General features: G+C 40.3%; 2 protein-coding genes across 3 annotated transcripts; both read left to right on the top strand.

Moving 5' to 3' along the window:
- The first annotated feature begins 119 nt into the window (after window positions 1-119).
- mapk14a (mitogen-activated protein kinase 14a) lies at window positions 120-11,673 on the top strand. 2 transcript variants are annotated; one of them, XM_069660521.1, is made up of 12 exons: window positions 120-495; window positions 2,735-2,864; window positions 3,024-3,082; window positions 5,699-5,810; window positions 6,332-6,361; window positions 6,683-6,730; window positions 6,829-6,943; window positions 7,045-7,116; window positions 8,320-8,399; window positions 10,030-10,108; window positions 10,194-10,367; window positions 10,496-11,673. In XM_069660521.1, the coding sequence occupies exons 1-12, from the start codon at window positions 377-379 to the stop codon at window positions 10,558-10,560; spliced, it is 1,083 nt and encodes a 360-aa protein (XP_069516622.1). In that variant the 5' UTR covers window positions 120-376; the 3' UTR covers window positions 10,561-11,673. The 2 variants fall into 2 exon arrangements, with proteins under 2 accessions (XP_069516622.1, XP_069516621.1); XM_069660520.1 differs by lacking the exon at window positions 8,320-8,399 and adding an exon at window positions 7,803-7,882.
- A 1,401-nt stretch (window positions 11,674-13,074) lies between these two features.
- On the top strand, window positions 13,075-27,248 carry srpk1a (SRSF protein kinase 1a). The gene is made up of 17 exons (XM_069660022.1): window positions 13,075-13,126; window positions 13,791-13,845; window positions 16,897-17,024; window positions 17,169-17,277; window positions 17,436-17,523; window positions 17,705-17,792; window positions 18,238-18,344; window positions 19,606-19,771; window positions 19,861-19,886; window positions 20,005-20,230; window positions 20,329-20,712; window positions 20,899-20,999; window positions 21,180-21,287; window positions 22,923-22,992; window positions 24,066-24,158; window positions 25,524-25,616; window positions 25,875-27,248. The coding sequence occupies exons 1-17, from the start codon at window positions 13,114-13,116 to the stop codon at window positions 26,057-26,059; spliced, it is 2,040 nt and encodes a 679-aa protein (XP_069516123.1). The 5' UTR covers window positions 13,075-13,113; the 3' UTR covers window positions 26,060-27,248.
- The last annotated feature ends 37 nt before the right edge of the window (window positions 27,249-27,285 follow it).

Here is a 27,285-nt window from a genome sequence, read left to right as displayed (position 1 = left end):
ATACTCTTTGAAAAACACATAACATTTGCATGGGCTATTTGCTGGGCTGGCCCGAGTTCTCTTTCTCGCGAGACCTTGCGACGTGTTGCAAGCGGGGTGAAATCTCGGGAGCTGTCTGAAAGCAGGCTGAGTGAGGAGGAACAAATACCGTGAAGGTTTAAAACGTGCATTCAGCAGACGGTGCTTTTGCAACATTTCCCAGGAAGGCAGGCGTTTTACTTTCGATTAATAAAAGTTCTTCAACGACGAGAAATATTTGATTTAACTTCTCTTTTCGTAACTTGGGGAAAGTTAAACGCAGGCTGCACGACTCGGAGTAACGTTACCCACCTCGGAGCAGAAAGTCAAGTCGGTGGTCGCAGTTGGTTCTGCAGGAATGTCGCAGAAAGAAAGACCGAAGTTTTATCGGCAGGACGTCAACAAGACGATATGGGAAGTCCCGGAGCGATACCAAAACCTGTCCCCGGTTGGTTCTGGCGCCTACGGATCCGTGAGGTATATAATTTTAATAATTTGTTAGTTTATGAACGTGTGTTTAGCCTAGTCACCTAACTTAACCTCCATTCATTTAGACGAGGCCTGCGCTGTAGATGCTAAAGTTAGGTTAGCTCGTCGTGATTGTTGGCTAGCAAGGTGGAGACACGATGTGCCTTTCAACAAGGAAACCTGTTAACTTGTTATCTATAACCACTTTCAAAAACTTGCAACTTTCTTGTTTAACTTTATCCAGGCACACTTCAGGAAACTGCTCACTTACGATAGCTTTGAACTGCTGAAATAGTACCGGGGTCTTTATCTGAACAGTGGGCATGTTTATCACACTCCTGACTTATGAATATGTATTTTAAGTACTCACATAATGTAGATGTACAAAGTGTTTCCAGAAGTTACATCATAATTAATGTACGGCACATTATCGCTTTAAGATCCCAACAACAGGTGCTGTTATCTGAGTAGATCAGGATGAAGTGAAAGGTATTATATTTGCTAAGCATGTTTCGAAACCACTTTGCAGAGATGATTTTGACCCTCATATTGTTAATGTGACACGGTGTCTATAAATGTTTTATTTTCAGTAGAATAATAATGTCTCATAACAGTTATTAGTATTGTTGATAAAATGGTCAGAAAGATAGATGCAAGTTATTTTTTCACTCATGAAGAATAGGCTTATAAATTCACATTTTTGCTGAAATGAACAGTTGATGATTAATTAGTAATTGAAAATACTTTAAGCTATTATGATAATTGCAATATGAAAAATGCGTTTCTGCATGTTTTAGGATTTGTTTTCTATTTTAAATGAATTTATAAAAATTAATAATGATAACTGAATGGTTTCAGTTTTTGTTCTGAAATTGGATGCACAAAAAACACAGCAAATTATATTTTAATACTGACTGATTGATGGCTATGAAAATTATTATTAGTTGTAACCAAAGTCCAATGAATTTTTTTATGACTTAATAAAACTAACTAGTAAACACATTTTCACCACACACTAAGTTGCATTAACAGTTAGGTTGTGACCCTGCCTCTTGACTTCTTTAGAAGCCCTTGCTGGTTAGGTGGTTTCCTTATTGTTGCCTCTAGTCAAAAGCGTAAGCTCTCACAGGATAGACTCCTTGCATTGGTTTGGTGATTAAGTAGGTTGTGCTGATGCTATCTAGGACACAACACTGTCAGCGGTTCACTTGATTTAGTGGGCAGATGTTTGTTTTGCAAATGAAAGCGAACAGCTGTGCTGTTGCCGGGCAATATGATAATCTGTTGCTGGTCAGATTACTGTCCGCTCACCAGAGCAATGACTGTGATTGTGTTTTTTTTTTCCAAACAGAACACTGGCTCCTATTGTCAGTGTTTACATGATGGACTCTTAGTTTACTGTGAATCCCTGAACAGTTTCTTTATACTGAAACTGCCCTGCTTTAAGTGCAGCTCCAGCCATGTTGAGATAGCACACAACTTAACCTGCAATTAATGGACAACCCACTACATTTTTCACATTTAGTTGTCAAAGTAAAAAAAAAAAAGAAGGGATTCAATCAAAGCAGTGCAATCTGTGTAATGTTTTATTTTATTAGTTTAGCAACCAGTTTCTCATCAAACTCATTTAGTTTATCCAGATCTATTAGTGGGACTTGTCCCCTAAGGATACACACATTTCACCTGAACATGCATCACAGGAAAAACCCTTTTTATTTGTTGACTCTCATGGAAAATATTGGATATTGCAGCCATGACAAATTGTGATATTGTTGACTCCCTGGTCACTCTGTTTTATGGGTCCCAGCATTAATTCACAGGTGGCTGTCCACTGACCGTGAATGCGGTTATGTGAGCTGTGCAGGAGGATGTGTTTGGGTTAGAGACACTTAGCCATTAGAGTGCAGGACAGACTGCAGGCCTGCTCCCAATCTGCTGAGAGATGACATTTTCTGCTGATGTCGCCCTTTTCTCCAGCCTTGAGCCGCTCTTACTGCACCTAGTTTGGTTTTGAGAGCAAACTCAGCCCATTCTGAGCTGAAACTGTTTTTCCTCATCTGCCCTAAAAATGACAAACTTGCTTTTCATTCTAGGTTCATTTCTAGTTCAAGTGTTTTCAGCACTTTAATCAGTTCATCCTTGTAATCAGTTCATACTTATTTAAACTATTGTATGTAAGTAGATTTAGGGTCTTATGTTTTTTTCACTGATGAGATTTAAGCTTATATGTTTGTCCCCTTTTTAACAGCTCTGCGTATGATATGAGCACTGGTTTGAAGATTGCTGTGAAGAAGCTCTCCAGGCCATTTCAGTCCATCATCCATGCCAAGAGGACGTACAGAGAGCTGCGGTTGCTTAAGCACATGAAACATGAAAATGTGAGTCGACTTGTTCCCCTTCCCTTTGTTCCGTTTTGTGCTGAACAGACAAGAGACGATTACAGTTTTGTGTTTTCTTGTTAAATGGGTCACATTATGTTTTAGGTTTAATGTGTTCTTTGTGTTGTTAACTTGACAGTGCTTTTCGTATTTCTGCAGGTGATTGGCCTCCTAGACGTCTTCAGCCCTGCTACTAGCCTGAAGGAGTTCACTGATGTGTAAGTTGAATGTGTTTGTTAGAAATGATTACCTACATCCCAAGTTTCCCTCTGCTCTTTGCCTTGAGCTCACCTCAGTAACATTTAACAGTTTGCATAATTTAAACAGAGTTTAACAAACTGCAGTCGTTAGTTTCTCAGTAGTAGACAATCCTAGCTGTGGCTGGGAAACACCTGGACCCGGGCCAGCTGACTAAACACACTGGAACATTTCTTAGACGTCCACCCTGTTCACTCTGTGCCTGTTACACGAGTTATTTCACCAGCAGCTTCCCTCCTTTTGCTTCCTGATTTCTGGCTTTGTGAAACCTACTTTATGTGCTTTGCTGGCAAACAGGTATTTATTGTTTGTGGATGTTGAAAGTTGCTAAAAATGGGAAGTGGACAGCGAGACAATGACTCACTCCACAGACGACAGGCTGCCTCCCCCGTCGAGTGAGGAATGTCTCTTCTCTGCGCACACTGAGTGACTTGTATCAAGATCAAATTGTGGCAGATGTCTACACCCGACAGAAGAATGTGCTTCAACTGAATACTTGCAGTCAGACTTTTATTCCACACTCACTTTTGACTTCATAGTCCTCTATGGAAAATTATTGCGCAAGATTTGACCCATCCCAAGCATTTTAAAGATCTTGGGGAGTATGCAGTGCGGCACTCAAGAACCCACTTCACATCTGAGGCCTTTGTCAACAGCATTGGCAGGATTATTTGTAAAACCTATTGTGTGGGAAGAAACCCACATAATTTGAATATGTAAACTCCCTGAGACCGGAACCAAGACACTTGAGTTTAAAGCGAGGAGATGGTGCTTCTTTTATTTTTAGCTGTGGGAAACTGCAGGGCCTGCTAAACAGAAAATGATGCTCTTTAATGACCAGTTTGGATATATAGTAGCTAATTGATATATCATTTTATGTAAGGATATATGTAAATGTTTTGTGTCACATACATGCTACAGAGTTTATCAGACAGTCTGTGAGTCTGTGCAGGATGTTCGTGCATTGCAGGGCATCCTTACTCTTCAATATGTGGCATTTGCTGTGTTATATTGCTCTTTTCTAAAGGTTAATGTTCTTTTCAGTCTTCCTGACAGCGGGAGCTGATTCATACATGTGATGAAAGTCCAAGTATTATGCAGTCTGGCACTCATCCAGAAATGTACCCAGTAAAAGTGTATAAATTCCTTGGTTGGATGAGGCGATTCAAGGAAGTCTAAGAAGTTGCGATGAAGTGATGTCCCTTGAAAAATCTTCATGTGTGTAGTTCAAAAGAAATTAGCTTTGTAGACTTCTGCTGCTGTCTTCTCTTTTCTTCTGCAGGTTAGCGGCCTGAGGCTGCATAAGCCCTCCCTTTACTTGTTTTCTAGCAAAACACACTCACAACTGAACTTCTGCAATTTAATTGCATTATTGGTAATGTGAGCATCTGGTTTGAAGAAGGAAGTCGAATGCATGAAAAATCAAATGTATCAGGTTCTGCTGCACTGGTTTCATAGCTGCCTTTAACTTTCATTTCATTTCAAGTCTGACATGTTATCCATCCCAAACTGGAACAGGACTTACAAACCTTACAAGACCTTCTTCCGCTTACTTACAGTTGTGATGGTTGTTTGTTGTTGAAAGAGTCATCAACCTGAGAAGGCAATACAAGGTTACACATGTGGAGAGTTTGTGACATTGTATTGGCCTTCTGAGAGGAATCATAGAAAGAAACGAGGGAGAGAGAAAAGGTGGGTGGTTTTGAAACAGAAGTGTTTCTTCCACTTCATAGAAGAATATATGCTGAGTCACAGATTGTCGGAGTGAAATATGGCTCTCTTTATCTGCAGATCTGCTGAAACATTGCAAATGCTCTATGCAGTACGGTATCGAGGAAAGATCTCAGCCATGCAGGTGCTGTATGTGTGGTTCCCCATGGCTCTATAAATACAGACTGAGTCACAGCGCTGTGGCGAGGCTCCTCGGAGCTCCAGCCGTGCTCCTGTTTCTATAGGAGAGAGAAAACAGAGGTCACTATTTATATCCCTTTTTTTCCAAGGCGGGTGAACTTTGGAGAGTGTCTGTGTCCCTGTGCTCTGCTGAGAACAAGTTCAAGCGTAGCCAGATGCTATTTTAAGGCCTCGCTCTGTGTGCTGTGTGTGAATAGAAGAGTATTCATGAAATGGGTATTTGTTGGCCTGCAGACTGTCGAAGCAGCACATGGCTATGTGTATTTTGGCTGCAAAGCTGCCAGTGTAGCATCCTGCTTTCGCTTTCTTCCATAAGAGCTGTTTTAGCATTAAAGAATTTGGATTAGATTTGAATTATACACTGATGCAGTCCCATTAAGCCCAATTACCTGGCTGTGTTGTTAAATTACATTCCATTTTGTGAAGAGCTTGGCCTTTCAGTGTCTCTGGAGAAAGAACGAGAGTCAAAAGAAGCAGCAGCTAAACCGGTTTGAGCTCACATAGCATGTCGGAAATTAGTTTCAGACTGTAAACAACTCTGGGTGAATTCATAGGAAGTGCAAACATGTTCTTCACATCTGGCTTTCTTTGAAGTGAGAAAACATCTTCATGCCTTCTGACATTGGTGTCTTATTGTGCTCTGACAACAATCTTACGATTAACAGGTACCTTGTGACTCACCTAATGGGGGCAGATCTCAACAACATTGTGAAATGTCAGAAGCTCACAGACGATCATGTGCAGTTCCTCATATACCAGATCCTCAGAGGGTTAAAGGTGAGGTTATTAAAGGAATAGTTTGGCATTTTGGGAAATATGCTGATTTGGCTTCTTAGCAAGAGTTTGATGAGACGGTTGATACCACTCTCATATCTGTTTGGCCTCGCAGTGGTGTCCTCTCATAGTGACAAAAGAACAACAGGAAGTCACTGCACCTGGCCAAGAAATTATTCAGTATAAAACCTCCTTTAAAATCTACAACTTTGGTCTTTTTATGTGTTGATAAGCTTTAGTGGAGTTACATTTTTACAGAGACAGGATAGCTGTTTCCCCTTGTTTCCAGTTATTACGCTAAGCTAAGTTAAGCTAAGCTAATCTAAGTATCTCCTGACCATATTAGAAGGGCAGATAAAAGAAAGGTAACAATCTTCTCATCTAACCCAGCAAAAAAATAATAATTTCCCAAAATGTTAGATGAACTGGTGCTTTCTACTCTGTATTTCATTGTGTTGTGATAAACCAGTACATCTTCATAAAGATAATGTAATGAAATGCACATGTTCTCCATCTCTCTCCAGTACATCCACTCAGCAGACATCATACATAGAGTAAGTGCCATGCTTTGTTGATTTAAGATTCACAAATGTTGCTCTGTCTTTGACCCTGTTAGGGGGAAGAAAAAAAAAACTGTGTCAGGGTTTATGACATCTTCCTCTTGGCAGAGTTTGGCCTGAGCCTTATGCACACAGTGAAGAGAACAGAAGTCATAAACAGGACCTTTACTTTTACACAGTGTTAATGATGTAATGCTTTTTTTTTTTTTTTTACATATTTGTTATTACTCATCTGCAGGGCATGATCACAGATGTACTCTCATTCCTCTGAACTGAAATTACACTAATTGACATTTATGCCTTTTTTTCCTTCAGGATTTGAAACCCAGCAATCTGGCGGTGAATGAAGACTGTGAGCTGAAGGTCTGTGAACTGCTGCTCTCACACTTTTCTTTCCAGAGTCCACCGTGTGAATGCTATGCAAACTGTTCTGCTTTTTTTTGTGTTTCAATTCCTCCCAGATTTTGGACTTTGGTTTGGCGCGCCACACTGATGATGAAATGACCGGCTACGTGGCCACGCGCTGGTATCGCGCCCCAGAGATCATGTTAAACTGGATGCATTACAACATGACAGGTAGACGACATGAACAATGCTCTTCCACAGTTACCTTCTGCACCTGCGCATCATGATAGACGTAAATGTTTATGTTTGTGTTGTGCTTTTCTGTGTTTCAGTGGATATTTGGTCAGTGGGGTGTATAATGGCAGAACTCCTCACCGGAAGAACTCTGTTTCCTGGTACTGACCGTATCCTTTTCACTTAAGAGAACAGACCGTACTGAGCTCTCATAGCTGCTGAGGCTCTGTCACATCATTTGCATAACAGATCAAAAGGTCATACGCACATTGATGTTGTTGTGGAAGTGCTGATTTCTCCTTTTTCACCTGCACAGTAGCAGAAACTGATCTTCAATGCTTATTTTCTCTTTCCTCTCATAATAACCTACTTTTTCTTCCACCACGATGCTGCCTGAGGCGTCTCAGTATTAAAAATGTATCACAGATAGTACCTGTTCCACCTCTTCCCTCTGGCTTGACATGCCCTTTTGCTGTAATGTTTTCACTGGCGTGCTTCAACTCTTCCTTCTCTGTCAGTATGCATCGTTGGCTCGGGTCCATCTCCTGCCTCCACCACTGCCGGTCTCTGCGTCTGTGCTCAAGATTTTATTTATCTTTCTCTCCCCCTGCCAGTGTTTTCAGACTAACGGCTGAGCTCATAAGTTAAGAGTACAACAGGGCTGTCCGCTGCCTCCACCTTTGCTGTATACTTTATCTTCTCTTCTCTTTACCACAGGCCTTTTCTTTTGCTGCATCTCATGTGTGAAACATAAAATATATCACAGATGGTTTTTAAGTGAGGTTGAAGACTAACAGGTCAGATAACAATTTCTCCCTCGTCCATCACCTGGTCTTCCTTTACGGTGCACTGGTAGACATTGATCAGTTGAAGCTAATCATGCTGCTCGTCGGAACCCCAGGGCCCGAGCTCTTGATGAAAATATCTTCAGACTCTGTGAGTTCACAAAAGTTATGCAAGGATCGTCTCTAACCAATTTTCTGCTCCGAACATGTCTCTCTGCTGTGCAACAAATTGGTGTATGTGCTACTGACAGCATGTTTTCCACCCTTCAGCTTTGTGGATTTGAGACTTGCTTTCTCTTTAACTGTGTGAATCAGGTCACGCTTGCCTTCATATGATTATGACATGGATGATTTAACTCTGCCTTTCACTGATTGAATGTGTTGTAAAGTATTGTTTTGTCCTTCCTCTAAATCTGCCAATCCTTCCTCTAAACTTTCTGTGTCACACGTTGCTTCCGAGCTTGAAGTTTGCTTTTCAACGTAACATCGTTGTGCATCCAGAGTTCGACCGCACAGTGTTAGATTGAGAAGCAGCTTCTTAACCAACTCTGCTCTGTCGCTATACTCCCCTTGACACGAGCTTCATAGATATAAACCAGCTACAGCAGATAATGCGTCTGACAGGAACGCCCCCAGCATCTCTAATAAGCAGGATGCCCAGCCACGAGGTGAGCAGGATCCACTGTTGCTTTCTGTAGACCAGACAGCAGATCGGGGTGGGAGCACAGTCAGACCTGCTGTCAACCACTTTTTCTTTGTTGTTAAAGCAGCTCTTGGCTTAGTGTGCTGTTTTTATCCTGAGTAAGACCCCAAATTGGTACGACAGTTTTCAAAAAAATAGCATTTATATTATAAGTGTAATCTCTCTTTATCTAAAACAGTCTTAAGTTATAAGCTAGTGAAGGTGTTAATGGCCACACTAATAAGAGGCTGGCTGCAACATTCAGTCGATTCAAACTGCTTTGGTCAGGTGGGTTTAAAGGAGCAGCACGGCCTTCAAAGGACCAATACCGGAATATTTAATGTTCCAGTTTAATCACAGTTACTGTGTGGTGTCTTACACGCTTGCTGCATGTGATTGTAACATTAATTGCCAGATGAGGCTCATGTGTGGTAAAAGCATTTTCTGTGCCTGTCACTGAAGGGTTGTATTAAAATGGTAAATATGCACACTGTGTGCAGCAGCTTAGCTTACTGTTGGTGAAACAGTAGTTACTGTCTAATCTGTTCCAAAGATTCTTTGTTTCGTGGTTTTCCTTTTAGTTTTTTTTTTGCACATTTCTAGACAGTTATTTGCATGTTATTTTGAAATGCAAATGATGCCAGTCTGCAACCTGAACTTCTGTTACATCATGAGGTTATCAGGTGATGAGCAGATAAATATGATAAACTTTTAGTTAGAGGTGTTGAGTCTACTTTCACACAGGAAACGAGGAGAGTAGGGTGTTTCTTTACAGGATACTCATTTGTTTTTTTGAAGTATAATCTTGAAATGTATGAAGTTTTTAGCAACACTACAAACACAAAACAAGTTAAGTTTTTGCAGTGTTTACTCTCTAAACTGGACCTCTAAAAATGTGAGCCATGCCACAATGTTCTTCCTCCTGCAGCCTGATTCTGATTACACAATCAGGTGTCTTGCTGTTGGTTGGCAACACTTGAGGGCTTTCGATCACACATTTGCTGCAAGCTACACATAGCTATCACAGGGGCTGTACATGTGCTTTTGACTGCTTGCATTTTACTTAAAGTAAACGAAAGCCTTTGGCAGCAGGCGAACAGGTCTAAACACATACCTGAAGCTTAGGTGTCTCACTAATATTGCTCTTTGAGGTCTTTCCTTTATGTTGCTTTAATTTCTGCGAATGGCGGCCGGTCAGTAAAAACTCTACCTTGTTTACTGTAAACTGCACTGATCATTGTTGTCACGACGAGGGAACACAACAACCTTTGGGTGTGGGGACATAAAAAATAGGGGTAGAGATAATAAATGTTCTAATAAACAAGAAATTATACGGCTATAATTAGCTCAAGTATACTGCAGAGGGCTTGAGATATAGCAACATTCATATGAACTCTTTGTCTTAATATACATTCAAGATTATAGGGTACAGTACAGTCAAGTCTATAGATAGAGATGTAGTCAGCAAGCAGAAATTATTAGATGCAGGTGGCTACATTGAAGAGAATCAGTAGCGTGAAAATGGGATGTGATTATGAAACAGGCAGTGCTGAATGTGGGCGACATGTTGCTGCTGTTAGGAGCTGACTTTAGATTTACTGTATTTCTTTTCCCAGGCCAGGAACTACATCAGCTCCCTGTCTCAAATGCCCAAGAGGAACTTTGCTGACGTGTTCATCGGTGCCAACCCACAAGGTACACCAGAACAAAAAAATACATACTTTACGAGACTTTTAATGCATCATAGACAGTTTGAGATTTATGTTGACATGTTTTTAAGCTGTGGACCTTCTGGAGAAAATGCTGGTTCTGGACACGGACAAGCGGATTACAGCAGCCGAGGCTCTGGCTCACCCCTACTTCGCTCAGTACCACGACCCAGACGACGAGCCTGAGGCCGAGCCGTACGACCAGAGCTTTGAGAGCCGCGAGCTGGAGATCGAAGAGTGGAAACGTAAGTCATTTTTCTTTGAAAATAATCAGTAGAAATAAATTCATATGCCTGTTATCTTTAAAAAATACATATGTGCTGAACAAACAGTGTATTATTATTTGTATTTGAACATGTTCTTGTTTTTGCAGGGTTAACCTACGAGGAGGTGTGTAGTTTTGAGCCACCTATGTTTGATGAGGATGACATGGAGTAAAGAGACCCACATCGGCCCCGGCCTCAGACAATTTCAAACGACCTCGAACATGTGCATTAGTGTTAAACTCTCAGACACACTTGTATCAGAGTGCCTACACGCCAATCTCAGTCTTTATTAACCAGGAAAATATCGTCCATGATTAGCTCTCTTTAGGAGATCATTACCAGCGCAGGCAGAGCAAGAGCTTGACCAATTATCATTATTCTTATTTATGAACCACTAATGTTGATGGTCCTTTGCTGGGAAATATCACTTCTTGCCAATAGCTGAAATCATTTTTTATTCTTCAGATTGTTTTTTAAATTTAGACTTTGATGACTCGTCACTGTGACACTGAGATGCTGAAACGCCTGGACCTGTAGCTGTGTTAAATTTTCTATGGAGTAACTTATGAATAAGCTTTTGTTGTCTATCAGTTGAGAAAGGTTTATGCTAGTCTACCACTCACATCCTGCCAAGCTGTCACACACAGCACTGGCCCACATGTATTGTTCATATATTTTAAAAGAGACAACTTTGAAGGGTTTCATATCAGAAGTAGATTTTATGTTTTTAGGTATTCGACAATTTGAGAATGTGCCTATTCTGGGGAGTCACTGACCTTTAGGGCTCACCAACCGAGTTTCACACATTTTAATGTTTATTTAGATAGTTTAGACGCTCTGATGAACTCTATTAGTTACACAGAAAAATCTGAGCCTCTGCTGTTTTAAGGTCAGTGCGGTTTATCAAGGCACCCAAGACGTAGGAAAGAATATTCATGGGCACACGCTCTGCTCAAAAATCTGTAAATATCTGTGCCATATTTTTTTAAATGTCTGACTTATTGTGGTAATGTTATGAAGCAATCACTTTTAGTATCGTCCATCAGTTTAAGACTTTGTGTGCGTTTGCGAGAGTGTGCTGTCGGTTTACAGGAATTATAAGTGTCATGCTATAACCTTTAATTGAAATACTGCTTATATGTGTAAAAGAGGGATTGCAGATGTATTTATACTTTGTGGCGGTGGTATTTATAGATAAAAATCGACGGATCCCTTAAACTATTTTCAGTCCAGCAGACTAACTATCTTCAGTCCTTTGTTTAACAAAATAAAGACTTATTTTTAAGAGACCTTTGTTATTTTCCAGTTTTCTCTGCAGCATGTATGATTGCATATTTTCCAAACATTTTTTTCACATCTTAGAAATGACTGAATGGATGTGTGTGATTTAAAGGGGATGATGCACATTTATTGTGTTTGGAAAAATCCATGTCTTCCCCAGTTTGCTTAATGCATGTTTTGACTTTTAAGCACCTACGGCAATGACAAGTGCAGTAGCTACGCTGCTAAAAGCCTCTTAAGCAAATCACTGACTCAGAAAAACTTGAAATAGAGAAACCTGAGATTGGCTGTTCAATCACAAAAAATAAATAAAAAATAAGAATACATTTTCTCACGATAATAGGATCTGTTTTTTTTTAAAGAAACTCTTGAATGCACTGCCAATTATTGGTCTCTAGATTGGGGAATGGCTGCTGCATTTTTGTTTGGGGTCCAGCAGCATTTGTTTTTTCAAATGGAAATCTACAATACTTTATTAAATGCTACATTGTCAATTGCAAGCGTCAAATGCCTATTAAACCACAGTTCACTACACAAGATGCTGACATAAAATATATAAAATTATATCCTACCCTGATTTTACAGAACAGAACTCTGATATTATCAAGTGGTACAAACTTCAAACAGATTTGTTGCTCCAGCTTGTATGTTCATCAAATTGTATCAGGAAATAGGGCCAACGTTATGTTTTTTATATCAATTTAAAAAGAAAGGTGTCCTACTTTTGGTCAAAACCTTTTATCTACAAGATGTAAGAGTTCCTTACCAAGATTTGTGTTGTCATAAAACATTAAAATCTAGATGCACAAATACAGTATCAGTCTTGCTGTAAAAAGGACCCAAAGCATTATCCTTAATGCTAATGCTAATGGGGGTTGGTGGTAGTATGGGTAAAGTGTCTGTGCACATCATTGTCAATTCAGCCTCTCACAGTGGATTTTAATCTTACTGTCATAGTGTTTAATTCTGATAACAGCTATTTAAATTTGTATTAAAATTTAACTCAATCCATAGATACTTACCCCATACTTATTTCACCTTTTTCAGTTGTGTTATTTTGGCACAAACCATTAAATTAGATCACCTTCATCGTGGCATATCATTTGACACTGTACATCTACCTGACTGTTACTGTTTGGGTATTCTTTAAGTCAACGTATTGAAGCCATTGTTATACAGTAAAATAAATTGTTAGAAAAAACGGGTTTGGAATCCTATCAGGACCAAGTTACCACATAAAATACTATAAGAGGTTTCACAGTCTCGTTTTCTCTGCCCCTGCTGCTTCCGTGTAGTAAAAAATGATTTTTTTTAAAAATGGTGTGATGCTCAGGTGGAGACATCACTGAGGAAGCTCCCCTTGAGCAAAACGAACCATTGCGCATGCGTGGAACATTCGATCACTGTTGGAGTAGCTAACGGCTAGGCTACGGATCCAGCCAACATGGAGAGAAAAGGTAAATCTTTACACCGACACAACGCACAATATATAAGTAATCTGAGCCACGGTGAGTGATGACACTGCAGCTGATGTTCCGCCGCAGTCACAAATGTATGGAGAAGCCCAGCTGCATTCATTTAGATGGTGGTTTAAATGAACGCGTCTGTCACGCACTGTTGAGCTGGAGCGAGCTACGTTAGCTCTCTAGACATTAGCTTTAGCTTCAATGGGACATGTCAGGATTATCCTGCTAGCTACGTTTAGCTCTCTAGCTCTTTCCATTTTACACACAACCTTAATCACTGACACATTAATCGGGCGTTAATGTATTAACTGACCAGCTAGCCCCTTGTGTGTCTGAAATTATATCACTATTGTTAGTTTCTCAGGAGAAATGTAACATCTTTAGCTGGGTCGCTTAGTGTTCTAACTAAACATTGTAGATGGCTTCCAATATTAAACTGGATGTCTTGCACACCGATATATAAGCTGCTATGAGGATTTAAATCATTATAGTTCACATGACTTCATGCAAAACACAATGACGGAGTTTCTGAGCTGTAGGCTGAATGTGTTGTAGCTTCAGACAGTGTCATCCCTTTTTTGTCTTGAGTGTCAACTAGACATCAAACGGCAACCAGACAATGGCAAAATAATTGCTCACTGGTTTCTTCTGACAGTTCTGGCACTCCAGGCGAGGAAGAAGAGGGCGAAAGCAAAGAAGACCAGCAAAAAGTGAGTTTTTTTCCACCAGTTAAAGCTTCTCACCTGCCTCTTCATGTTGTACTACACTCTATAAGCATGAAATTTGTCAGCTGTACTCCGTCAGAGGTTGCTGTGTGTTGCAGTGACACACGTGCTGCCTGTACATGCTTAAAAACGGACACAAGGTCCTTGAATGCAGGCTTGCATTCATGTGTTTATTTTAGTCTGTGCACGATCCAAAGATGATATCTGTAAGGCTGATTAACATCGTATGAGACTGAGCACTTTGAGATGTTTTTAATAGCATTTTGCAGGGAGTTCAAGCAAGGGCAGTTGCATTTGTCATTTGGACAGTTATTTTGATAAGATGCAAGTCGTAAGCTATCCGTATAGCATGTGCAGTATGCAGCTCCTAATATAAACTAGGGCTGTGTCCTCCGATCAAAATAGTTTATTGCATTAAGATTATGCTACACATCGGGCTCAAAATAGTATCTCTGATACTGATTGTTTTGGTTTACCTAACAATCTACTAATCATGCCATCAGTGGTATCCTCTGGAGTGTTGCATAACAGCCTGTGCTATATTTAAAACCAGAGAATGAAGAAGCCCACATCAGCCCACCGAAGCATGGTGTTTCACACAAAACAGGACTATTGCAGATCCTCACCTCCTGACAGCGCTATCTTCATGGCATGTCCGTTAGGCGTAAGACTCATTTAATGCTAAGAAACTAAATATAACTTTACCGTTGCATGCCACAGTCATCCTTGCATGCTGAGCACCATATGTAAGAGCAGCCACACTCTCAGTCATGCTGAGGACATAGCGGCATGCAGGACCTATCCTGAATCAGCTGAAAGGATGAATATCAGTTTAATATATGCCTCTTAAGGAAAATGTACATCAGACCTTGGGTATTAGACAGATGCCTTCACGGCAGCTTAGAATATGAGCATCTACCCAAAATTAAAAGCAGCCATGTTATATTTTCCTGTCATTGAAAGATTTCTTTTACAGTTGTGTCTGGCTCTGCATTTATTTTTCAGTTCATCCCTGTCTGCTTTCTTCTGTAGTCAATAAAGAGCTGTGACTGATTATGGGAATTTAGAAGGTTAATTATTGTTGCCAATTCTAATTGTTTCAAATCAGAAATGTGTTATTAATGTGTACAATTATTGCTGCGATGCAACAGTAACTAATGCATTTCAAATGGAACAGAAACAGTCAGAAAGTCAAAGTCCTGCTAAAATCCAGAATTGCAGCTGTTCAGTTATTGGAGCACAAACATGCGGTAAAGCCTCTCTGCTTAAAATATCCGTGTCAGGAATGAATAAGTACGGTTGGTTGCAGATTATGTGGAAACCAGTTGCCCATTTCTGAGACGCTACAGACCAGTTTAGGAATTTATTTGAATGGGATCTCGGCTCTCTTGGCTCCCATGGCGATGAGCAGCCTTAATCTCTTCTTTGGAGGAAGTAACATCACACTGTTTAGCTTTCAAGTTAATATTAGCAACTGAACTGTTGGTAAACACAGATTATAGGATCCTAAACATATATACACAGCCAGAGTGCTGGCACGCTTCACATGGGATTTTAATTACATTATTGAGTGACTAAATATATAATGTTGTGTGATTAGAGATGTTCTTAACTGTAAAGCCTGATTTAGTTTCCAACCTACACTAAGCTGTCAAAGATGCCCCACTGTGCTTTGTTAAAGGTGCAGAACTGTTGTTTTCATGTAAAATAACCACATTAATAAAATCTCAAAAGAGGAATTAATCTCATTAAAAGCTTTACTAAACCTGCCTTTTAATAAAACTGGTCTCTTTTAAATGGCAGTATATTTAAAATGTACATCTACCCCAGGCAATCCGCCTGTTCAGTGATGCCAGCGCTGATAAATTGTGCAACTACACATTGAAGTAAGATCAACATATTCAATATGCACAGCCCGTCATACATCGTGTGTTAAATGAAAAACTATTGGAAACGTTCCTGTGCGTGCTTATTTTCCTATCCTAGATTCTCAATACTCTTTTCTTAATATTTAAAGTACTGAAGTCCTGATTCAGCAGTGTTTTAGACTGTCCTACATGATACAGTAGGACTGTGTTAAAATTAGTAAAGCCATTCTTGCTCAGACAGTTGGCAGCTGAATATCTGTGCATTTAGAAAAATACCCTGCAGCACAGATGTCTTTTTAAATATTTAATTTATTTTGTATTTCATTGTGACATCTGTGGAATGATGAGTGTCAGTGCGGATCTGCTTCAGGAAGATTTTGACAGCCTCGTATCATCACCAGAAAAAAATCTAGAAATTAAAATGTAGTTTTTAATCAGCTGCAGCTTTTGAAAGGTTTTGTCAACCTCATTTTTTGTTAACAACTTTTCTTTATTCTTTTACATGAGTAACAAAAAAAAACAACAAAGAAGTCAAGTTAGTCTGTTTGCATTGCTCACTTTTATTCCTGGCACTGCGTAAGTGGATGTATGTTTGTTTATAGCAGATACTACTCAATTGGAAAGGAGCTTTATTGATTTTAATCTGCAGATTTTTCCGAGCTCAATGTAGCTCAAAGTCAGTAAATTAAAGAGCATTCTGAATCCTGTTTAACATTATTTTAAATGAAAAGGTAAAGGTTTTTACTAAAACTACAATGCATCTTTTGGTGACATCATGGCCACACCAAGACACATGTTAGCGGTTACACCAAAGCTCACAACATAATTCCCCGGTGACATGATTCAGATTAACAACCTGTCACATGTTTAAAGGTCTGACGTCTCTGTCCTGTGAGAATAACGCCAACTGCTGCTCTTTTGTTTGTCCTGGGAACAATTACCTGTAATGCATTAAGCAGGAATTGGGTGTGGTTACATTTTGAGTGTGGCTGTTCGCCACCTTCACAGAAGAAAGGGAAATGTATTACAATGTTACAGACAGATTATTGGTTAGAGATGCTATGACTGTAATAATCAAAAGACTTCTTTATTCAGGTCACAAAGTTGACAGGGATTTTGTTCTGATGAAGTCTGTGATTGTTATTGACGTGCGTGTGTTTGTTTACAGGCAGCCAGTCAATCCCAGAGCCAGACAGCCGACCCAGCAGGAGGCCTCGCCTCAGGAACCTGAAGAACCTGAGGAAATCCTCGGCTCTGATGATGAGGAGCAGGAGGACCCTAATGACTACTGCAAAGGTGAGTCATGTTTATATGCACACTGTAACACAGTCTTTAAGAACAACCAGATTGAAACATTTTATGAAAGTGTTGTTTGGTTCGCACAAAACAAATATCTCCTGACTGACTGTGCATTGTTTGTTGATCTGCCCTCTCATCTAGGAGGCTACCACCATGTGAAAGTAGGAGACCTTTACAACGGAAAATACCATGTGATCCGGAAACTTGGCTGGGGACACTTCTCCACCGTTTGGCTCGCCTGGGACATCCAGTGAGAGAAAATCTTTTGCAGCTTATTCTCATTGAACTGTTTTTGTTTTTGAAGCCTGGAGTTGGATGCAGAGTCAGTAGCGGCTGGCTGCGACACTGTTGTGGTAGGACTTGTTCGGTGCTTCCTGTTAGCGAACGTTGTTTGCTTTGTGGTTGCAGGGTGAAGAGATTTGTTGCAATGAAGGTTGTGAAGAGTGCAGAGCACTACACAGAGACAGCAGTGGATGAGATCAAACTCCTCAGATCTGTAAGGACTTCCGTGTATTTCAAAGAGATTTTCTGAGTTGGAATCACATTAATCAAAAAACCGTACACAAATAGTTTTCAGCATATTTGGTGTTTGTTTTCGAGAAGTGACCAGTCCTGTAATGTTCCAGTCTATCATTAGTCTAAATCCTTTTTGTTTTGTATTGTGACTTTATCCTAAGGTAAGAAACTCAGACCCCGATGACCCCAAACGGGAGATGGTGGTCCAGCTGCTAGACGACTTCAAGATCTCCGGGGTTAATGGGACACGTATCCTTTACAGCCAAAAAATACTTCCTAATGCTTCCTGGTATGACTCGGGTTTATTCTGTCTAATCACTTCCTATTGGAAAGACTGAAGCTGGCTGTGTCAAAGAGAGAACCATTCTCTACCCTGGTGTCAAATTTAGCTGGAAAGCAGAAAGCAAGTAACAAAGTAAACAACAGGTGATGGCTGCACTATAAAACCTCCACCTATCACAGCACTTTGGCTGAGTAAGATCCTTAGAATGCCACAGGGATAGCTGTAGCTGTAACACGAGACTCCCTGACAACACTCTAGTGTGTGCACTTCTATGACCTGCCCTGCCGTCTTTTCAGTATAAATAATGCTACTCCGCATGTAGGTGAGAGGTAAGCAGGTAGGTAAATAGGAAGTTTGTTTTCATCTTGTGCTTTTTTGCCATTGTTATACCTTAACCACTGTGATCTTCAGATGTCTGCATGGTGTTTGAGGTGTTGGGCCATCACTTATTGAAGTGGATAATAAAGTCTAATTACCAAGGGCTTCCCCTGCCGTGTGTGAAGAGCATCGTAAGACAGGTAACATAAGACCGTCACTGTCACACCTTTTGTATGCTGGTGACTCCTAATGAAGGTTCGACCAATAGTTTGCACGAGCCGTGGCCAACAGGCTAGCCTCTGTTTGTGAGGAAGGAACATACAAACAGTAAGCTCCTAAAACAAGGCTTTATTCTGAAGCCTTGACTTTTTTTAACCTGGTGGCCCTTGGTCTTAATGGAACAAATAACTGATTCAGCGATATGTTGCATAAGACTGGCGCTCGGTATCTTAACCAAAAATAGGAAATTACAATGATTTTATTGTGTCTTAGTTTGCTCATTCCAAGGGCTGTGTGATCAAACAGTCTCAACAGGGTATCATAGTAAAATCAATACAAATCCTAATGTCAGGACATTTTCACTAAATATTTTTTCTACACTAAATACTGCTAAATCAAATCCTCTATCAGACAACAGAGAGAATGGCAACTGCGAGTTAGTCTGCGGTTCTTTGCTTGCATATGAAGTACACAGCGGAGAACTCGGCCACTTCCACTGCAAAGCATTGTTTGAAGGTGAAGAAAATGTATGACTTCTGTAATATATAAAATAGATGTAAACAGAGGGCTAGAAGACCGTTTAACAGCCATCCTGCCAAAGTTTATCAAAGAAACTCTGATTTTTAACTTGAAAGTGCCTTATTGAGTGATATTACTGGTTTTTAATCACTGGATCATTCTGTTTTTTAGAGTAGGAGACATCTGTGGATAATTCAGCTTCTTGTAAAACTGAAGGATTATGTCATTGAAACAAGCTGAGCCAGTGTTAACAGCAGGACAGCTTGCAACCCCTCCTGACCTCCTGTGTCTGATAAGGAGCGTCCTCAAACTAGCAGTATTATTAAATTATGTATCATATTAAATATTGATATTGATCCATATTATCTAATATTGTAATCATATTTTTATTGTCCAGCCCTATTCACTCCCTAGATAGTTTTAGAATGGGTCACATGTGTCAGATGTTTATGCCTCATGTTTTAACTGTGGAATACAAAAAGAGACGCAGATAAAAGAATATTTTAACTTTATTTTTCTGCACCTTGATTGTTTTATACTGTATATTGCTTTTACTGTCTTTGCTATGTTGTTTTTACATGTAGATTACCTTTTTAAAGCGCTATATAAATAAAATATATTATTATTATATTGAAACATTAAAAAGTGATTATTGCTCTCAGACTAAAAGTGCAGTTACATTTTTATAGCCGGAATATCATTCTCCATTCTCTCATTTCTCAGGTACTGCAAGGCCTGGACTACCTGCACACCAAGTGTCAGATCATCCACACAGACATCAAGCCGGAGAATATCCTGATGAGTGTTGATGAGCCTTACGTCCGCAAGCTCGCAGCTGAAGCCACAGAGTGGCAGAGGGCTGGGGCGCCTCCCCCCTCCGGTTCAGCAAGTATGAGAGACACAGAGACACACACACACATTGACATTCATGAGCACAGTTTGATGACAGTTTGTACTCATCTTATGTTCTCTTTCCAGTAAGCACAGCGCCTGCTCCAAAACAGGTACAACTCTTTCATTATTCACTTTTTGCACTGGACATTGGCTCTCTCTTTTTTGAAGGTAAAACTCAAATAAAGCAGTCCCACAAACATTTGTATTTCTTATTTATGTGTCTGACAGACGGTAAAAATGTCCAAGAACAAGAAGAAGAAGATAAAAAAGAAGCAGAAGCGTCAGGCGGAGCTGCTGGAAAAGTGCATCTTGGACCTGGAGGAGATGGAAAAGACCACAGAGCCACGAGAGGAGGAAGACGATGAAGACGAGGACCCTCAGTCTCCAAAAGGACGTGCCTGCGCTCCTCTCAGACAGGTGTCTCTTCGGGAGCTAGGAAATGAGGAAACGGAGGGTAAGAAGCTAACATGACAGGATTTAATATGTTGGTCCTAAATTTCTGTTTCCTGTTGGTTGGAAAGAATTGTCATCTGTCTTTCCCTGAATCTCCAGAGAGCATCTTGAGTGCAGATCTCATGACGACGGGACCAGACGGGTTGACAGAGGTGAACTGTAACGGCCACGTTGAGGTGGACCAGAGGCAGTCCCAGTGGAGGGAGGAAGACCAACACAACGGCAACGCAGAGCCCACAGACAAATGTGCTGGTCAGGAGGAGCAACAAAAGGAGTCACCCATCCACTCAATCTGCAACGGCGTAGCAGATCTCAAGGAGCTGGAGACTGAGACTGATTTCAGGGGTGCTCACAGCAGTGGAGTCATGGAGAGATGCCTTCCTGCTGGGCTGGCCGGCCTGGAGGAGGGAGAGCTGGAGCAAAGCATTTTACAGGACGAGGGAGAGGACTGTCAATATACAACCGAGGACGGCCTGAGAAACGGTCAGTCAGCCAAAATTAGTCCATCTAATGACTGCACAGAGGTTTTGTGGTTCTGTTTGCTGGGCTGGCCCGCTTTGGAAATTTAATAACGGCTCACTAATGTGAACTTTAAAATATTGATCGTCAGGCTTTTCTTTATGGGATGTTTAGTCCATCTTATCTCTCTGTGTCTCTGCTCTGATGTAGGCAAGCTAACAGCGGGATCCCTGCTAGTTAACCCCCTTGAGCCACTCAATGCAGAAAAGATCAAGGTCAAGATTGCAGACTTGGGAAATGCCTGCTGGGTGGTGAGTAGCCCTCTAATGACCTGAGGGATTTCCTGATTAGTGATGAAACCCTACAGCGAGGGTCACATCCAATGTCATCTAGCTATTAAAACGGATAAAAACACTATTTATAAGGTTTCTCTTATCATTAGAAAACAGAATCTTTAAGCTCTGTTTCTTCTTCTTTAACTCCTCTCTCAGCACAAGCACTTTACAGAAGACATCCAGACACGGCAGTACCGGTCCTTAGAGGTGCTCATTGGCTCTGGATACAGTACACCAGCCGATATCTGGAGCACAGCCTGCATGGTAAGAGATCGCACTAAGAATTAACTATGGCATTGTAGAAAAATGTCTTGGTAATGTACCTAAACTCTTTTTTTTACATGATCCTGTTTAAATAGATCTTGAATAATAACTATAAGCCGTAAAGCCTTCATTCCATTCCCCAAATCTTTTGCATCATCGCGTTGTTTGCTGGATGATGACGTCTTTATGTGCGTTACAATGTTGAAAATGTGTGGGCAGCAGGAGGCTTATGTGATCTGGCTGCAGGGAATTTTTTTTTTTTTTTTTTTACATAATCTTATTTAAGATGTTCTAAAATTAAAACAACAATAGCTAGAGCATAATTTACACAACTTGCATAACCTTTGGGCTGCACAGCTTCCAGGGATTTGAAGTATTTGAAAACACTCCAAGAAATGACATCATAATAAGTCATGATAACTATCAAAAGGCCTTTGCACTCTGCTCATAAAAATGAATTTATCACACAAACTAAAAAATGTACGGAGATCAAATAACTTCTGGAAGAAATATATGTATAATGTTTCAACATTAAGACTTGTTTTGGATTGTAATTTTTGTGTATTTATTCAGCAAAAATCTGAGGACAAACATCTAAATTAAGGTTGTCAAAATTTTTGGTACTTCTTTTTTGATACCACATGTTTAAAACCATATAATCTCTGTTATTTTTACATTCGATAGAACCGAAAGGTACTGAAGCCTTGAAAAAAACTCTGGGGGTGCGCCGAGCGCAGTTAATGACAACAAAGCCGTGAAATGGGAAAAAATAGTTTTACAGTGGTTATGCTCTAAACAACGAAGTAATTTGCTCACCTCCGTTCAACCCCGCAGGAAGGTACAGGGTTTTGTATGCCTGTGGACTGTGTATCTGTATGCTCCGCCTTCCTTCACCTTAAGCTATACTGCTCACACTCACAGGTCGGTTTGGTAAAGTCCTTTTGGCGTCTAGTAAAGATGCAGAAATGACGTTGGCGTCTGTTGCAGACAGACAGAGAGCAGAGCAGAGAGACAGTGATGTCACCTGGTCTCTACGTTTTCATTAAGACCCGGCCTGTGGACTGTTGGCTGTGAGCGAAACACCACTGCACAAATTGACACCCAGAGATGTCTCAAACACAGCAAATTAGAAAATTCAGATAAAAGGCAGACTCTCTGCTTATACAGACACAACTGAACACTTCTTATGTTTATGATTTACAATTGAGAGGGGAGGCTATATTTTAATATGGGTCTAAACAATAGCCTATCAAATAATATAATAATAAACATTTTAAACAATAAAATCCGGCTCATTAAACCTTTAATTACTGTAAACAGGATGTCAAATGAGCTTTTTCAGTACCAGCACAGTGTGCAGTAAATACTTTCATCAATCATTGTGGTTTATTGACTTGCATAACCCAGTAGTTTAGCTTTTATAGATTCTAGGGATGTAACACATTTAAAGATACTCCAATTACAATGAAATGACATCATTGTAATCCAACGTACCAATTTAAGCCCTGGCAAACTCATTGCTCCTGCAGAGTTCAAAGGGTTAAAGTCCTCAGTAGCGTTGTGAAGGAGTGTGAGAATCACTCCCTTCAAACAGTGTCTTTTCCTGTGTTTATGATAATTGTGTTCCCTCCTCAGGCCTTTGAGCTCGCCACAGGGGACTACTTGTTTGAACCACATTCTGGGGAGGATTATTCCAGGGATGAAGGTATTGCTGGGACTTCCTCTTCCTGCTTATTCTCTGTTGTATCCAGTTATAACTGCTCAGCATTAATCCTAAGTGCTATATTTAGAAGTGTTATTGAAATGTATGCTACACTGCTAAGAGGCATTTAGCTTTGGTGGTAGCTTTTTTAAAGTTACTGCTACTGTGAAAAGCTTCAGGTTGTTTTATAGCCAATGAATAATTAAAAATCTCTAAATCTCTATTAAGAGTTTCACAATGTGCATGGCAAGTTATGACCTGCACTGCAAATTATTGTGCAGTTTGCATAATAAGTTGTAGTGTACTTTCCTTGATGTTTCACACTTAAATGAGGTACTCAATTACAGTGATTTGAAACGGTCTGATAATTAGATGAAATGTAGATGTGAATCATGTGATGATGAGTACCAGCATTCCTGTGTTTATTTCCTCTCTAACACTTCAAACCACACTTTTTGGCCGCACTGGAAACGGGGCCATCTTTCACTTCCTCATCTTTGCTCCATCTCCATCACTCCACGTTTCCTTGTCCTCCTCTGTATGCTTTCTTTATGTTTGTGTTGGCTGTGCTCGCTGGCTTAGCTTGAGGTTTCTGTGCTGACTTGATTCTGATGCAGCACGTCAGGTATGTGCTGAGATCCAACCCTGCGTTTATGGGCACATGCCCTGCAGCTGTGAATCTGCTTCTTCACCTAAACTATGAACTCACGAGGCTGTTGCTTTATTTTCTTCCACTGTTTTCTGTTGTTTTGTTTGACTGACTAATCCTCACTAATCACTCATTCTGGCTCTGCTGTCTAATTTTAAGTGGCTTTGCTGGCTCTTCTTTAAGCCTTATTTTCAACATTAGTCTCCATGGTTTGTTTTTTGATATACAAGTGAATGGCCCACATGTGTTTAAATGTCTGTAACAGCTTTTGATGTGAAAATATAATATAGGCTTCTTGTCATATGAGGCTGTCATCATCCATTGTCCCTAATACATTGTTCCAGATGACTGTTTGCCATCCCCTCCTCATCTTGTTACCTCTTACTCTCTGTCCTCCCTCTCCTCCTCTGATGTGCCTCATTTCCAGACCATCTTGCTCTCATGATTGAGTTGCTTGGTAAAATCCCTCGTCACTATGCTCTGAGTGGGAAATTGTCACAGGAATACTTCAACAAGAGAGGTACGAAACCCCTCTGTCTGTGGCCCGCTCAGGGAACGGTGGATGGGAAGTGAAAGGAGGAAGGGTTCCTGTCAGCACATTTGGATCTATCAAAAGATGGTGGTGTGTGCGTTCTAATACAGGTCCTTAACTTTGAACAGTGCCATCAGTTCCATTGAGTTGAGTGTCGGTAGTTCTGCCAAAGATGTCCTGACTGTGGTACATTCAGTACCTGCTTAATAGTTGCAAGACAACTTGGCTGGACACTCAATATGGATCACTGTAGTGGAAATTCCCATTAACTAGAAGGTTTCTTTAACTTTCTACAACAGTATAACATCTCAGACAGAGCAACCAGAGCATGCTTAAGTGCATTTTTCTCTTTTTAATTGTCTATATTTTAGTGTGCCAAGTGTGACCTCTATGTTTACACCCAAGAATGTTTATGTGAAAAAAAGGCTGTAGCCGTTTTTAAGGCTTCAGCAGCTATAAACAGCAATAAACAGCAGGTGTATAAACATACCGTAAAATTCGGTGTATAAGACGCACTTCGGGGCTGCGTCCTATATACCGGTGATACCAATATACCACTATAAAATGCAGAGGTATGTTATTGTGTTACGGTATTTTTACCAGACGATGGCGCTATAATCTAGCTAACGCTTCGTCACGGACATGCGCAGTCATGATCACAAGTGCAGCCTCCAGCTGAGCTCAACTGCCGCTACCGCACCGCTAGCTAGCAGGATTTAAAACTCGACATGGCGAAAACAGATGGTAGGCTAGAATTTGTCAAATGTAAATACATTTAAATAGTGTTGAAATACCTTGTAAACGCATTTTTATTAATAAATAGCTATAGAAATCCTTTTTTTCGCTCTGGGATACCCCCAAAACAGCATTCTATAATTCGGTGCGACTTATATTACGGGTTTTATGGTAAATGCTTTTAATTCAATATATACACCATTCAAAAGATCAGGAAGTAAAACTGACTACTTATAACCTTAGTTGTAGGTCGTGAAATGAGCAGTAAAAGACTGACCTAAGTGAAGCATGAATTGCAGTAAAGGAATTTCATTGGGATCCCATCTAATGTCTGATTGACTGAAACAAAACAATAGTTGATGTAAAAACATCTTTGAGATGGAAAAAGCTTAAAAAACAGCTGCTGTAATGTGTGATGATAGCAATGTTCAAAGTAGATCTGTGCACTCAAATCTCTGCAATAATCTGGCCCGTGTGTGTGTGCTGTCAGCAGGACCACTCTCCTCCTCAGCCCTCCACCCACACGCCCAGAGTGGGCCTGTGACTGGGACACTGTCTGATGAATCTGTTTGTCTTGTCTGTCTTCCCCTCTCCTCTTGCAAACTGTCCGCCGTGTAGACCATATAGCGCTGATCATTGAGCTGCTGGGGAGTGTCCCACGCAAACTCATAATGAACGGCAAATATTCCAAGGATTTTTTCACCAAGAAAGGTAAAAAAGTATCGGTGTCAAGATTAGCAAAGATTCTCTGTCGCTAATTAAGATTTAACATTGAGAATTAAGAGATATAAACATTTTAACAGTCAAGTTTATAAAGTAATATATTAAATGTATGTCCTGACCTATACCTGTATGACCTAGTTATATAGCCATGTTTTTTTTTAGTCTTAATTACCCCATTGCAGTAAATGTCAGCATTGGACATTGCCTGTCTCTGACACAGCTCTGTCTGACTGTGGTTGCCTGCAGGTGATTTGAAACACATCACCAAGCTGAAGCCGTGGGGCCTCCTGGAGGTCCTGATCGACAAGTACGAGTGGCCCCGTGAAGAAGCCGAGTGCTTCACCGACTTCCTGATTCCCATGCTGGAGCTGATCCCGGAGAAGAGAGCCACGGCTGCAGAGTGCTTGCGCCACCCATGGCTCGCCCTCTAGTGGAGACCTCCAGCCATTGCACCTCCCTCCTCTCCCTCTCTCTCTTCAGAGACTGCAACAGATCACTTTCCAGTTTGGGCATATCAGATGAATATTTATTTCTCTTTTCGTTTCGTTGTTTTGGATTTCTTACGTTCTTTGTTATTGAACTAATGCTTCTGTGTATGTTTGTATTTGTTGGTTCTTCTCTCTGCGTGATGACGTCGGGAATCCAGTGGATTATATTACTTTGTGCTCATGTTGGCTCCAACTGCTGTGCTCCGTTCACCCGCCCAACTAAGCAAACCTGTTATTGTACTGCTAGTGACTCATCCTTGTTTGTTACACTCCTGCACTAAAACACAAACAAGTCAAGGATATGTAGCCTTTATTGGTCATTTTTGTCCCCTTTGAAAGGACCCGCTTTCACTTCTTTTCTCGTACATTTTCATTAGTGCTGTGTTGTTTTTTAAATGAATTATTTTATCTTATATTACACATGTAAGGTATATATTTTGTATTTGTAAAGTAGGCTTAGGAAGTTGCACACTGGGCTGACATTTACACTGACTGTGGTAATGGCATTTCTGCAGATAGACACTCTGGTTTACCTGAGACTTCCACTGTCTGATAAAGTAGGTCATATAATTTAGTCATAACAAATCCGTTGTTAGTGTAGGTTAGTTGATAATAATAATAAATGAGATCTTTCATTCTCATGGGAGGCTGGTATTCTCATACACGATCACACTTCAGGAATATAGTGTTTAACAAGGTTTCAACAAGGACAACACTTTAAGAAGCCCGATCGAAAGGAAAAAAGTGAAAATAAACTGTATATATCTGTACCAAAGAGTTTGCCTTTATGTATATTACAGTTATGTACAGTTTTTAACAAATCTTATATCTTAGCTAAAATTATTTAGCTGGGTAGCTGTGTTTTAATAAAGCGTATGGAAGATGTGTTTGAGCTCGGTTGTATGTATGGCCAACTGTTCAATAATGTCACTGTTTTTACCATAGAGATGGTGAGATCTGGTGTTCTGTCATGGTGTCGAAAATTGATCATATCAGAGTATTCTATCTGTATCTGTTAAAGTCGAGGTGAAAACAAAATTTACATCAGTTTCAGACTCAAGATCCTAGATTCTGTGTGAGCTGTCGATTAAAAAAAACAAACTGTACAACACCATACAATAAAACAGATGTTCATACAACACAAAACGACTGTGTAGAGCTTGTTTCTC

The sequence above is a fragment of the Semicossyphus pulcher genome, unplaced genomic scaffold, assembly GCF_022749685.1.
Source record: "Semicossyphus pulcher isolate SPU_LCO1_2020_fin unplaced genomic scaffold, fSemPul1.0.p SCAF_13, whole genome shotgun sequence".
Lineage (NCBI taxonomy): Eukaryota > Metazoa > Chordata > Actinopteri > Labriformes > Labridae > Semicossyphus > Semicossyphus pulcher.
This window is presented reverse-complemented; position numbering and strand designations above follow the sequence as displayed.